Raw genomic sequence first — 14,208 nt, forward strand, 5'->3', positions numbered from 1 at the left:
GGCTATCGAGTGGTTGAGGTGAAGGTTGACCTGCGCGGAGTAACCAAACCACTGGAAGCCTCCCCAAAGGAGAGAAGCAAACAGATGCGCCCTCAAAGACAACAGAGGAGGTTTGGGTTATATTTGAGAGATCACAAGGGAGTCCATGTGCGACTCGCCCACCCCACACCCTTGAGGGAGAAGCTTAGGAATGTGAGGCCCTAGATGCAGCGGAAGGGGTTTGATCATATAATGGTGGAAAGTGATTGTCAACGGTTGATCAATGCTCTTAATTCTAAAGTCCCTACGTGATATTTTGAATATTGTAGAGGATATCATCACTCTCTTATTTTATGGATTGTAGTTTCACTTGTCCTAGGGGAGCAACGGCACTCAGGGGAAGGGCGACCCGGCCAACCACACTGGTGTTGGATCTTTGTAACGACACCTTGTCATTTCCCCGTCTTTGAAATGAATGTTGGTTTACCCAAAAAAAAAAAAAAAAAAAAAAAAAAGAAGAGATCCTTACAATTAAAGATTCCTATATTGCCCATTCATTAATTTTATTATTGACAATAACGCATATGCTAACATATTACTTTGTTTAATCTTAATTCTTAACTACTATGCATCTAAGATATCAAATAAAGTGCATAAAATAAACAATTGCAAATAAGTAGCATGCATTTGCACATGAAATACATAGTGTGGTCAAAAGAATCCTTCAAGAAGTCTTTTCTTCTTGATCATATTATCAAAGTTCTCAATAAGTCGGAAAAAAAATCCTTCAAAATGTCTTTTTCTTATTGATCATATTATCTTAGTTTTCACTAAATTTGAGATAATACAACACAATCATATCTCATCATTTTCATATAGAAGTACACCTTATCTATTTCCAACTTATAACATCTCAAAATTTTGATGAAAGGATAAACCCAAATTAATTGCAGCATATAGGAAAACAAATCCTCTCCTTTTAGTTGCCCAAGGGTGAACATGGCTTTAAATGGGAATATCAAAGTGGGGAAGAATAACACACAGTATTATGCACACATTTATTCTCATGACTATCTTATGCTACAAAACAATGATGATGACAACAATTGTATTGCATTATCAACATTTAACATATTGATCGAACTATAAAGAATGTTCTTTGATTAGCTAGTTTATTTTCAAAAAAAGAAATGATAATGTTTTTTTGGTTAAAATGTGTAACCCTTATTTTATCGAAAATAAAATTGCACCTTGTTGATTTTATTCGCAAGATTGTGAGACCATTTTAGTAGTTTCCTTTTTATTGCCCTTGGGTTAGCGAAGTTTGCTCTGCTAGTCCTCTTTCTTTGGTTATTATTAATCTAGTCACAAGGACTATGGGCCTATAGACTCAGGGAAAGGAAAGGGGGGACAATGCATGGAGGGGGAAGGTTCAAATTTAAGACCTTAGTCTTTAGGACTCTACATAACAGATAACCACCACCGCGCCAAAAGCACAACCGCTCTCTTCTCCCCTTCAGTTGTGTTTACACCTCTGAATAGATTTGGGGGGAGAAGTGTTGTTCCACTGGACTGTTTCAGTCTTGGCGCTATATGTATATTGCTATTACATTTGGTCCATGAGGAATAAGTGGTGGGCCAGATAACCAAACTAGGACAACAAAGAAATCATAGCAAAAAATTAGAAGAAGTGAGAAGAGAAACACAAGTACTTCTTCACGGAGTTTGGTCATAGACTTACGTCTCTAGGGCTCAGTTTGAACCCAATGCACTATGAAAATACTGGTAATCTTAGAAGAAAATGTACAATATCACGAACACACCATAGATCTCAACTGAGAACTCAAAATCGCCCCATGGAAACACAAGATTACAAATAAGAAATCACACGAAAACACCACAGACTAGAGCGGACAAGAACTCTAACTACGAGGAGAGGCAACTGTAATCCATTGCAAAAACCAGCCCAAAGTGAGAATAAGTACCCGGATTTATTACAAGAGCAAACTGGTGCCGGTTCAATATGGTACTGAACCAAAAGTAACTGAATAACTTATTAGGCTAGTAACAAACCAATATTTAACCTGTGAAATCACAAATAAATTAACCTTCACAAATCACCTCCTTAATCTGTAATGCCAAGGCCATTCTCAAAACAAACTAGAGTTCCACATAATCGCCTGAAGTACCAACAAGACAAAAACTAATACAGGAGAAACAAGAATAAAACAAATACAGAATCTACAAAAGAATTACAGAAAAAAAACTAATGACCACTGAACTTAACATGAACAAGCTAGAAAAACAAAATGAAAAGTATCTAAAAAAGCTGGGATTATTCAAAAGATCAGCAACCATTGCCCATTTGCAACAGAACCAAACAATGATCAAATCTACCAAAAGAGAGCACCTTGGTGCCACAATCAGCAGGTTATGTTGAGATGGAATTTTCTAAATCATTTTATTAGAATTATCTCTTTGAAAACAGACTCAACATATAATATACGTTTATTATGAGAATATATACATGTATATTACGGATTCTTAACAATATAAAGGTTCATTAATAAGGAAACTGTACATCCATATTGCAAATCTTGGAAAATTCCTGACAGAAGACTAGTAGCTCAGTTCCTATAGCAAGAAATTCCTTGTCTACATTTGTAAAGCATTCATTACATGGCATTCTTGGTAATCTCAATTCTCATCTACCTTGCAGGATCAAAAGCCTCAACTTTCATGAGAAGAACAAGGAAATTTTAAATAATTTAAATTCAAAATTTGAACTTTTTGAAATGAATCCACATTTCTGGCATATTTCTTTAACTCCATATCCCCATTGAAGCGACGGAAAATTAGAGATGAATTAGGAAGGATAAACTCTTGAGTCTTGAAGTACAAGAAACCGTGTAAAAGAAAAAGTTCTTGATTCTCTTCCCTCTCCCTAAAATTTCCTTACCATACAGTTCCCAACATAAAACTCGGATTATGGTTTTGAAACACCATTTTCTCTTTCAGAACAGCCTTGACTTTATATGGACTTTCCAGAGACAATGGTTGGTGGAAACATCAATCCCAATGGCTAGCCCTTACCTATCAGGTTTAAAACTCGAGTTTCTGATATTACGAAAATATCACCGACTCCTCAAAGTAAAACATCAACTCCGTCTTGTAATTCGTAGGAGGATCAAGAGTGTCCCTAAAGCGTTGTGCAAGCTCAAGTAAACGTTCGTTCAGATTCCACACTTCAACATAGCCATCTACTCAAATCCTGCAACCAGTGACATAACCCCTCCTTGATCCACTAGATTACAGTCCCAGGTGCCATATCCTATCATGAAACAGAAGTGTCATCTTGTGAGAAGTTTCAGCAGCAGTGTCTATGAAAAACAAAAATTCTTTAACAACCACAACATCAAAAGTAAGTTCATAAACATAAAATTAAAGGGTAAGGGTTCTTTCTTTTTTTTTTGGGTTGCCAACCCCGGTTTTCAAGGCTTTGCCCTGACTAATCCGGTGTTCGACCCGAGGTGCACACCTGGCTGTGGTGGGTGAGTCTCCCAACAGGGATTTTTTACATCCACAAGGTTTCGATATCGGAACCTTGCTTAAGCGGACCAAGTTGCTAGGGTAAGGGTTCTTTCATAGTAGAAGCCAACTAAGGCCCAATCATGGGTCTCCTTCCATTAGTGTTAGAAATCGTGGATGGCTTAGAGAGAGAGTTTACATGGTTCGGTTGTATTGTGCAACCTACATCTATGGAGATAATGATTTGCTGCCTTGATTATTTGTTATTGTTATACATCTCATATACACAAATTAGAGTTCTTGGTCATCACAAGTCCATGACACTTGACTCTAGTAGAGTTCTATTTACACAAGTAAGGTTAGGCACTAGGGTTTTACATTGACGTTGTTTCTTGTGTGTTGGAGATAATGTAGAGCTTTGAAGACACTTTAGTTGTTTAGCTAAGGTACAATCCTCCTTGATTATTTGTGATCGTGATACATCTCACATGTATAAATTAGAGTCCTTGTTTATCACAAGTCTAGGACTCTTATTGCATGCACTCTAGTAGAGTTCTATTTACACAAGTAAGATTAGGTACTTGGGTTTTATATTGACTGTGTTTCTTGTGTGTTTGAGATAATGTAGGAAATTCGAAGATGCTTTGTTTGTTGAGATAAGGTACGACTCTAAAGAGAACTCTGGAGATCCTTGTGTATTTAAAATAATGTAGAACTTAGAAGACAGACAGATTGAGGTGGTAATACATATCATATTACCACATTTGTTGTACTGAAGCTATTATCTAACTTCCATTTATGAAAAGTTAATACTTATGTATATATATGTTTCATCAGGGTGCAGCCACAAGCCCCCTTTTCTTGTAGTGGTTGGATCCTAAAGACCAAGTGGAGGGATTTTTCCTGTACTGTTGAAGAAAGAGTAACTTTTTCCAAGATTTGTAAAAATAGGGCTATTGAATGTCATCTAACTGTTCCAGTAAACACAGAGACAAAGAAAGAGTATAACTAGTAAGTGAAAAAGATGTATTACATAAAAGTAACGTTATGAACAAACCTTATTTCAATTCCATGGTAAATCATTGATCCGATTTTAGCTTGAATCCTCAACATCGTCGGTTATCTGAGATAAAAAATTTCATAATCATATTCACATGTGACATAATTTTATGACTCTATTGAGAAATGATTTAAGATAGGTTATATTAGAGAAGCCAATACCTTATAACTATAGTGCAAGAGATGTGATACATCTCTAGGAATGTTTGCATCATTAATAAGTGTAATATATACACCAATTGAATGTTTTGCTCCCCTTTCCATTTAGATATTAAATATATGTGTATATATATATATATATGTATATATATATAGACAATACAATCATAGGACAACTTAGTACAAAAACAAAATTGAATCTTTAATCACATCAAATTTTTAGAACTATTCCTTCCATGGAGGGAAATAACACATAATTTTTGTCTTTGATTTGGTAGAAACTATGATTTTTTGTATAAAATAAAATCCATCATAGTTTCTTCCTCCATAGTAGCAATTATAGGATAAATATAAACGGAAAGAACGTAAATGAAACTCCAACCAGTTTCTCAAAATGAATTGTTGAAGTTAAGCATGTATTTCACCTTCACGCAAATCTTTTCACTAGAAAATAAAACACCTAAGACAATCTTGCCCTATTTTCTAACAGAAGGCAAAAACAATGGAATCGCTTAAGATCAATGGGAGTCATTATTCAGATATGAAATAGTTTTGGATCAACCTACCTTTAAATCTCCCTGGCAAAGTTGCACAGATCAAAAAAGGGAATATCTAACTAATTTTCACCTTGATGTTGAAGCGTAGGAAGAGAACATACTAAAGAAAGAAAAAGAGATCGACTGAAAACCTCACCTTAAAGTAGGAGCCGCAGGAGATCTTCATCATCATGAGGAAACTAAAGGAGCCACCGTAGAAGATTTAGATTGATGGCCTTTCGTCACACCCAAAACCACCTTATATAGGCTAGGGCAAAAAGAGTAGCTCCCTCACCTGAAATTAGTGGAATTACTTAGAGTTAACAAGGCCGAGTTGGGCCGGATAGACCCATTTGGGCCCAGTTAGCCTTATTTAGCACTAATTGGCCCTTGACTAACCTTGATTAATCATAGTTAGCCCTAAAATGACTGTCTTAGGAATTTATGGAAAGCCTATCCTATCAATAGTGACTAAAGAAACTTTTCAATGACCAAAGTGATAAAGCAAAAAACCACTATAAAATCAAGGTATGATGTCATGGTTAAAATCTAGGTGGGTTTGTTGTGTTGGGCTATGTCAAGGCCTTATCCCTAATCTAGTCCATGCCCTATTCATGCTCAGAGCAAGTCAAGGTGGGTTTAGGTCATCAAGGCAAAATATACACCCTTAATGACGACGAGATGGCATGAGATGACTCCAATATGCTTCAACAACCTTAGAGCTAATCTAGTGCTTGCTTATCACTATAAAGAGATCACAACTACCAAATACTACCCTCATGCAAGGGGATACCCTACCCACCATTTTCATCTCAAATCTTAAAGGAGATGGAATCAAGCAACACACATATTCAATCCTAAAGGTTGGTCTATCAAGGTTTCCTAGAGCCTACAAAACAATATTTACCTCATTTTGGGGTCTTGCAATTACTCTGGTTCTAGGCCCAGTTCCAATACACAAACTGAAGAGAACTCAATCTCTTCTCTTCCAGATTGGAAAATGCTAATTACTAGAAACTTTTTGATTATTGCAGGCTTAACATCCTCTGGAGCAAATAAAAGACCCTGGGTTTTTTGTCTTCTATATAAGAGTCAAGGGACTAATATCCAGTCCATTTCTGACAAGAAAATAGACCATCCATTTTCTTGTAGATGTATGACATGTGTCTAATCATTACATCAAAAGGTTGAGGTTCATTTACAAGTCACATTATTTTTGTTTTTAATTTAATCACAACTATGTGTTGTGACTTATAAATAGATTTCAACCATTAGATATGATGTTGAGACAAGTACATGTCATTTTGATGAAAGTCGAGCTCATATCCTGTCAAGCCATTAAAAAGCTAGTTTAACTCGTGTGACATTGAGACGAAAGCTCTCTCCTACCAAATCCACTGGTAATTAAATTTAATTAAATGAAATCATTCTTATGTAAAGAATCTCATCATCAACCGTTGGATTGGTATCAAAATGAGACATTCCATGTTTCAAATGTTGGAAAAGAAACAAAAGGCGGGTTGACTGCTTGGACCCAGAATGTCTCAATATACGTTTACATGAACCAATGCTTGGTGAAATTCACGTGGCTGTTGGATACGGTGTCTGATTTGTAGATATTATTTATATTATTCAAATTGCCACGTCAGCATTGGCAAGGCCATGAACATTGCAAATAAGCATACGAAATGTGGAATGATGAGATGGTGAGTCATGCATGACAGCATCAATGTCGGATAGTTAGGGCTGCAACAGAGACGAGCTGGGGCCGGTTTTTTTAAACCTAATTCCAGCCTTAAATGCTTATAAAAAAATTTATTCCCGTCCTGATTTTAATTCATGACCTAAAATTCTTGTATCTAACTCTAAGTCGTCCTAACGTGCCAAGCTTGTCCCTGTCCTACCCTAAGTGTCCGTGATCGAGCCAAGGCAGGTTGGCTCTAACCCCAGCCCTAAACTAGCAACTGTAATATAAAAATTATCTTAATTAAGTCAAAAAGAAGAGTTTGAATTGAACAATGACACCTCCAAAAACCACACTCTTATTAATTTGAAAATAAAAGATAAAGAAAAATAAATAAAAAATTCAGATTATTATTATTAAATCTGCTATGATCATATATTAATTAGATGTACACCAGAAAAATAGAATTTTCATAATCTAAACTTTTGTTAAATCTATATTGCTTGATATAAAGAAAATAAAAAGCAACATAACTTCCAACCTTTTCTATATTTTTTGATGTCAATAATATCTTAATTATATGAATAATTGGGAGAAAAAAAGTATTCTTCTAATCTAATCTATTGTTGAATTTGAATTATATAGTACATAAAAAAATGAATAAGCAATAGATTTTTTTTTAAATATTATTAAATCTAATATAAAGTAAAACAAACTGAGAATATCAGAATAAAATTAATAAAAATATAAAACAACAAACCTCATACTGTTTTCTTCTCTATAAAATAATTAAAAATTTTATAAATTCATATGGTTACTTTGAACACAAAAATCATGGTCAAAATTAAGGTCATGATAATGACTAAAATCAGGGTCATGATAAGGACCAAAATCAAGGATGGAACGAGACAAGCCAAGTGGAACAAACACTTAAACTAGGTCACCTTTGGCCCTAATTCAGGGTTAGAACATTTTGGCCTTTACCTGTCTTCAAAACTAAAATTTTGAGCCGAGGCCCTATTCAGACTCAAAATAAGAGAGGGCAAGTCAAGGTTTCTAGGATCAAACTTGCACCCCTATGGCTAGGAAGGGGCAACAATAATTATTTATTTATAAAATATTACTACCTAAAATATTTTTAAAATGATTTATGCTAATAAATTCAAGAACACCACTTATATTAATTATTATAAAAACTTAGGTTTTCAACTGTCAAATTAATTTCTACTTCATGATCCAAACACATGAAAGGGAAGCATTGGATAAGATAACTTGTCAATGAGAATTATGGTTGGAAACTTGGAATAATTAATGTCAATAAAAAATAACATTAATTTGATGACTTAGTCCTACCTAATATATTAATTTCAAAGCCATACGGGCCTTAAAAAAATCCTCACACATACTAACTTACATTATATTTTTGAGCAACCACTAACAATAATATAGCTTCAAGTAATATAGCTTCTCTCATGTCACAATCAGAGAACATTTAAGATCATAAAACAGTGGATGTGCTTCTGATACAGTGGTAATAGTCACTTCTTATATAAATGTAGAAAGATAAAGTAAGTATTGCATTTGAACTTCATCCTTCCACAGCTTTCATCACCCCAGCCACCTCCTATCATCCTCTAGGCTTGCGACATTCTTCACGTTAAATAACTTTTCCATCCATTATATGTATGCATCGTATCATTGACTTATTCTTCCATGCCATTTGCTCATAACAACTCTCGTTTTTTCAATTTTCCTTTGTTTTTGAGAAAATTACATGTACCCCTAAGTTTGTAAGAGCTAATATGTTTATTCTCTTTGTAATTTATTTTATTGTGTGTGCACATCTTTGTTTTAATAAGTGGACATATTTCTAGCACAGTGATAGTGACCTCCTATATAAGACACTAATATCAAAATGATTTTGGATTTAAACTTCTAATCTTCCACATTGCTTCCTCTTTTCCATTACTTAGGCCTATGGTTTTGGTCTTTATGAATTATCTCATGATGATGAAAAGAAAGCTTCTTTCTAGCTGATCAAGCTTCTTTGTCTTATTTCAATTGAGGGTAATTTGGTCCATTGAAATATATATGAGTTTGGTAAAGTACAATGGAACGAACTGGAAGATTTGAAAAAATTGTGGAAAAAGTGACATAGAGTTGCACACATAAGAATATTCTAGCATTATCTCTATTGCTACATGTTTCGTATCTCCATTCGAGTTTTATACAGATGCAATGCAAATGTAAGATTGATAAGTATAGATTTTTTTTTCACTCAACTTGTCCGTTAGATTGTTTTGTCACACTTACATAAGGCATACATTGAGGCCTGACACTCACAAGATCTGTCAATGTCAAGAGAGTTTATCTGAGCTTTGTGAGTGTAGAAAGATGATCTTACAGACAGACTGGGTGAAGAGACTAAAGAGTGAGAAATAATAATGGGACCCATGAGACTTAAATTCACAATTAATCATAAAATAGTAAGACTTAAAATTTAGAATGTTGAAAAATAGAATGTACTTCTAAATTTTACTATGCAAAAATCTATGATAAGCTGGTTTTAAGATTTCTTGGGCATATTTACAAGGAACTGGTTGTGAAGGTAGCTGAAATGGAGGTGATGCTTCTCCATATGAGTTTAGATTTGGTGAAGATCCATGTCAGTTGGGATCGGCATTGTCTGTGACTATTCTCTCAAGTCTCAACGCATCTCTTGTATATTTTAGCACAAATTTCTTCAATTAATTTAATCATTGATCATTTGGTCTTGTTTACCTATTTTCATCTTCTGCAACTTGTAATTCTCTTCCATATCTAAAACCCTAAAGTGTTTTAGTTTAAGAGATTCAGTGTTGCTTCTGCATACCTTGTCGGTGCTGAGGAGTATAGTTTATGTTCTTTAAATATTTCTTTACGTCTGTGTTACGGCTACAGTTGTTTTAGTTAGGAGCAGAACTGTCGGAATCAAATCCACTTCACTCACTGGTAGAAACTAGTAGGTTAATGGGAAGCTTCATGTTTTAGAACTTTATAATTGTTGATTCCTTCCTCCATTTTTGTGTTTTTCTAGCTTAAGTAGCCTTAAAGCCTTCAAAGAAAGAAAACCCTTCAGCTTCTTTTTGCCCTTTACATCCTGCATTGGAGCTGGAATGCGAGAGGGTATGAAATGGGATTTTAAGGATTTAACTGGGGGATCTGGTTTTCTGTATTGCAACCTCAAATGGGTTGTCACGGTTTACTTGTATTCGAGATCTACTGGTTCTAGGTTTTGAAGATTTCTTGGAAATTTCGTGGTTACAGGGTTCTGCTCCGTGGGTTAGGGAAAAGTTTCTTCTTCTGTGAGTTGCCAGTCCACCTGACTGAGGAAATGGCTCCAGGAGTTGATTTTTCTGCTTGGTGGGCTAAGGATACGAGGATTGGAACTCCAGTTGTTGTAACCATGGAGAATCCGAACTACTCTGTTGTGGAGGTAGATGATCCGGATGTTCCAATTCCGCTGGTGGACAAGGATAAAGGCAAGAACAGGAAGCAGTTCACTTGGGTTTTGCTCCTCAAGGCTCATAGAGCAGTTGGCTGGGTCTCCTGGCTTGGAAACCTGCTTTGGGCTCTGCTAGGAACCATTAACAGAAGGTTGATCTTTGGGCAAGGAGTAGCAATGGAGAGTGGTGACAAGTCTATTAGGGGGAGAATGCTGTTCAGATTCATCCGAAGCTTCTTAATGATTTCCTTGGCAGTTCTGGCTTTTGAGGTTGTTGCCCACTTCAGGGGCTGGCATTATTTCCAGAACTCCAATTTGCACATTCCCCAGACGGCTGAGATCCAGGGTTGGTTCCACATGGTTTATGTTGCCTGGTTGAAATTCAGAGCCGACTACATTGCACCCCCAATTCAAACACTCTCCAATTTTTGTGTCGCTCTCTTCATTATCCAGTCCTTGGACCGGTTGATATTATGTCTGGGAATGTTCTGGATCAAGTACAAGAGAATTAAGCCCAGAATTGAAGGGGATCCATTCAAGTCAGATGATGTTGAGGGCTTCAGCCATGAATACCCTATGGTTCTTGTACAAATTCCCATGTGTAATGAGATGGAGGTCAGTCACTCGTACCCATCCTGTTTTGCTACTTTTTTGGACAGTGTTTGAGTTCTCTTTTATTCATAAGATATAATGATTTATTTACTTGAAATTACGTAAAAAGGTATGAGGACACACATAGAATAAACTTCTAAGCACAGCCATACAAATTTTTCCAGCTTCGTATCAGTGCTGATGTTAAGTAACAAGTCTAACATAAGCCCTCTTCAGGTATATGAGCAATCTATCTCCGCAGTCTGCCAGCTTGATTGGCCAAGAGACCGTATACTGATCCAAGTTCTTGATGATTCTAATGATGAGAGTATCATGTGCTTAATCAGAGGGGAAGTGTCAAAGTGGAGCCAAGTTGGTATCAACATTGTTTATCGCCATCGCTTGGTTAGAACTGGTTACAAAGCTGGGAATCTCAAGTCTGCAATGAGTTGTGATTATGTAAAGAATTATGAGTTTGTTGCGATATTCGATGCAGATTTTCAACCAAACCCAAATTTCCTTAAACTCACAGTTCCACATTTTAAGGTGGGTAAAACTCTGTTTAATTGAATGAATTACTCGTCAAACAAGTATTGTGCTGTACTTAGTTTACTGGTTCCATTTTGTGTTGCAGGGCAATCCTGAATTGGGGTTGGTTCAGGCTCGTTGGGCTTTTGTGAATAAGGATGAAAACTTGTTGACTCGCCTCCAAAACATTAATCTGTCTTTCCACTTTGAGGTAGAGCAGCAGGTTAATGGGATCTTCTTAAATTTCTTTGGTTTTAATGGCACTGCTGGTGTGTGGAGAATCAAAGCCCTGGAAGATTCAGGGGGCTGGCTTGAAAGGACTACTGTAGAGGATATGGACATAGCTGTTCGTGCTCATCTTAATGGTTGGAAGTTCATATTTCTTAATGATGTGAAGGTAATCTTTGTTTTCGTAGTTGAATGTAGTCCCATGATTTTTGCAATTTGTTGATTGATCCTTGAATGATATTACCGATTTCAGGCTCTTTGTGAAGTTCCTGAGTCTTATGAAGCTTACAGGAAACAGCAACATAGGTGGCATTCTGGTCCAATGCAACTTTTTCGATTGTGTCTTCCAGCCATAATAACGTCAAAGGTAGTTAGGTTTATTTAAGTGTTTACCTTTTCCTTCGTATTGAAGATTGGATAAATTGTTTCTGAGTTACCTTTATATCATATCATTGCAGATATCATTCTGGAGGAAATCAAACTTAATTCTACTATTCTTTCTCTTGAGGAAGCTGATCCTCCCATTCTATTCATTCACATTGTTCTGCATTATTCTTCCTCTAACAATGTTTGTTCCTGAAGCTGAGCTTCCGCTTTGGGTCATCTGTTACATTCCCGTCTTCATGTCTTTCCTTAATATTCTTCCAGCCCCAAAATCTTTCCCATTTATTGTCCCATATCTCTTGTTTGAGAACACTATGTCTGTGACCAAATTCAATGCCATGGTATCAGGATTGTTCCAGTTGGGAAGTTCATATGAGTGGATTGTCACAAAGAAGGCAGGTAGGTCTTCAGAGTCAGACCTCCTGACCATTGCAGAAAGTGAATCAAAGACCATCAATCAACTACAAATACAAAGAGGAGCTTCTGAGAGTGAACTTCCTGAGTTGAACAAATTGAAGGAACAAGCAGCACCAGCCCCACCTGCTAAGAAGGTCAATAAAATATATAAGAAAGAGTTGGCCCTTGCTTTCCTCTTACTCACTGCATCAGTCAGGAGCCTATTGTCAGCCCAAGGAATCCATTTCTACTTCCTACTCTTCCAAGGAGTCTCATTCCTGTTCGTGGGCCTCGACCTAATTGGGGAGCAAATGAGTTGATAAAAAAGAACAGAAAACCTAATGCTTAATACTTTCTGTTATGAATTGTGGCAGAATATCCTTGATGACAGTTCAGGATCAAGAAGAAGTTCATTCAGTCCTTGCCCTTGCAAACAGTAGGCTAGGTTATGGAGGACTCTCCAAGCCAATTAATAAGTTTCTCCTTTTTGTCCTGTTTAAAGTGCAGAAAGAGAATACTTAGTGGCTCATCTCCATAAATACATTATTCTTTCCACTTTAATTTTTTTTTGGGGCAGCTGTTACATAAACATTCTTCTTTGATTCGCCATATTCAACTATTGAAGTTGATGATACCTACAGGTAGGAGCAGTCTTTTCTGTATTCATGCTACAGTGTGGTTTTCTAATTCAGATTGAGGCCATCTTGTAGTTAATGTCCAAAACTTGGTGATGAGGGTTACTTGATTGTCTGGTTCTCAATTTGAAAATCATATTTAAAAATGTATAGCAAGTGTTTGTATGTTTGCCCAAGTCTCACTTTCATGACCTATTCTCTTGCTCTTGCCTTCTTGCTTGGCTTCTTCTGAGTGATATATCCAACCACTTGATATTGGCCTGGGTCATATCTTTGGACCTGATCCAGAAAAACTGGTCTGTTCTGTATTTATAGGTGATTTACAAACTGGTCACTTTTTGTTGTGAAGGTGATATTACATTGACAAGGCAAAGGGTGCCAATTCTCTATAATATGAAAACAAATGAGGAACATGACTGTTTTTGTAAGTGAGATCAAAAAAAGAAATTTTTGGGAAAACAGCGGTGTTAGGTTCTATTAATTACCTACAAAATAGGATTTTGTTAGATTGAACTAATGTCATGAATCTAATTATATAGACTGAAAGTTTTTATGTACGTGAATAAAGAAAACAGTGAAGGACTCGTCCTTAAAAGGGCACGATAATATTTTTAATATTCTTCATTTTTTGTTCCATGAATACATCTAATTGGAACATCAATTTATTCACACCTAAAGACAATAAGTAAAAAGACCATTAGGGTGTAACAAACTCAAGTAACCTCCTTATACAAAAGAAGATAGTTTAAAAATCATTAAGTTTCTTGAGAAAGAAGAATTTGACTAAAATTCAAAACATACTTATTTACATGAGCATGTAAAGCATCTATACATAGGCAGGGGAAGATGAACATAATTGCATATGATGGTAAAACATTAACAGAAATAACATTCTAATTAAGAAACACATGCATTGTAATTTTTAACTCACTGACAAGTAAATAAATGAACTTCAGTGTCATTAAGAAGCAAAATAAAAAATAAACTTACATAAACTTACCATAGTATGGTCGGAAG

The 14,208-nt window shown here is 35.9% G+C and overlaps 1 protein-coding gene across 2 annotated transcripts; it reads left to right on the forward strand.

Annotated features, from left to right (window-relative positions):
• Window positions 1-9,512: 9,512 nt before the first annotated feature.
• LOC148999979 (putative xyloglucan glycosyltransferase 5) lies at window positions 9,513-14,208 on the forward strand. Of its 2 annotated transcripts, XM_089140374.1 has the most exons (6): window positions 9,516-9,629; window positions 10,252-11,044; window positions 11,258-11,566; window positions 11,655-11,945; window positions 12,030-12,143; window positions 12,235-14,208. In XM_089140374.1, the coding sequence occupies exons 2-6, from the start codon at window positions 10,319-10,321 to the stop codon at window positions 12,874-12,876; spliced, it is 2,082 nt and encodes a 693-aa protein (XP_088996500.1). In that variant the 5' UTR covers window positions 9,516-9,629; window positions 10,252-10,318; the 3' UTR covers window positions 12,877-14,208. The 2 variants fall into 2 exon arrangements, with proteins under 2 accessions (XP_088996499.1, XP_088996500.1); XM_089140373.1 differs by having other exon boundaries at window positions 9,513-11,044.

Source organism: Hakea prostrata, chromosome 11 (genome assembly GCF_041222555.1).
Source record: "Hakea prostrata isolate BN-2017 chromosome 11, UWA_Hpros_2, whole genome shotgun sequence".
NCBI classification, from domain to species: domain Eukaryota; kingdom Viridiplantae; phylum Streptophyta; class Magnoliopsida; order Proteales; family Proteaceae; genus Hakea; species Hakea prostrata.

Bases quoted from the DNA above. Each gene is read 5' to 3' on its own strand.
- LOC148999979 (XM_089140373.1), top strand. From the start codon at position 10,319: ATGGCTCCAGGAGTTGATTTTTCTGCTTGGTGGGCTAAGGATACGAGG. The intron at 11,045-11,257 runs GTCAGTCACTCG...AGCCCTCTTCAG, and splicing joins CCATGTGTAATGAGATGGAG to GTATATGAGCAATCTATCTC. The intron at 12,144-12,234 runs GTAGTTAGGTTT...ATATCATTGCAG, and splicing joins CAGCCATAATAACGTCAAAG to ATATCATTCTGGAGGAAATC.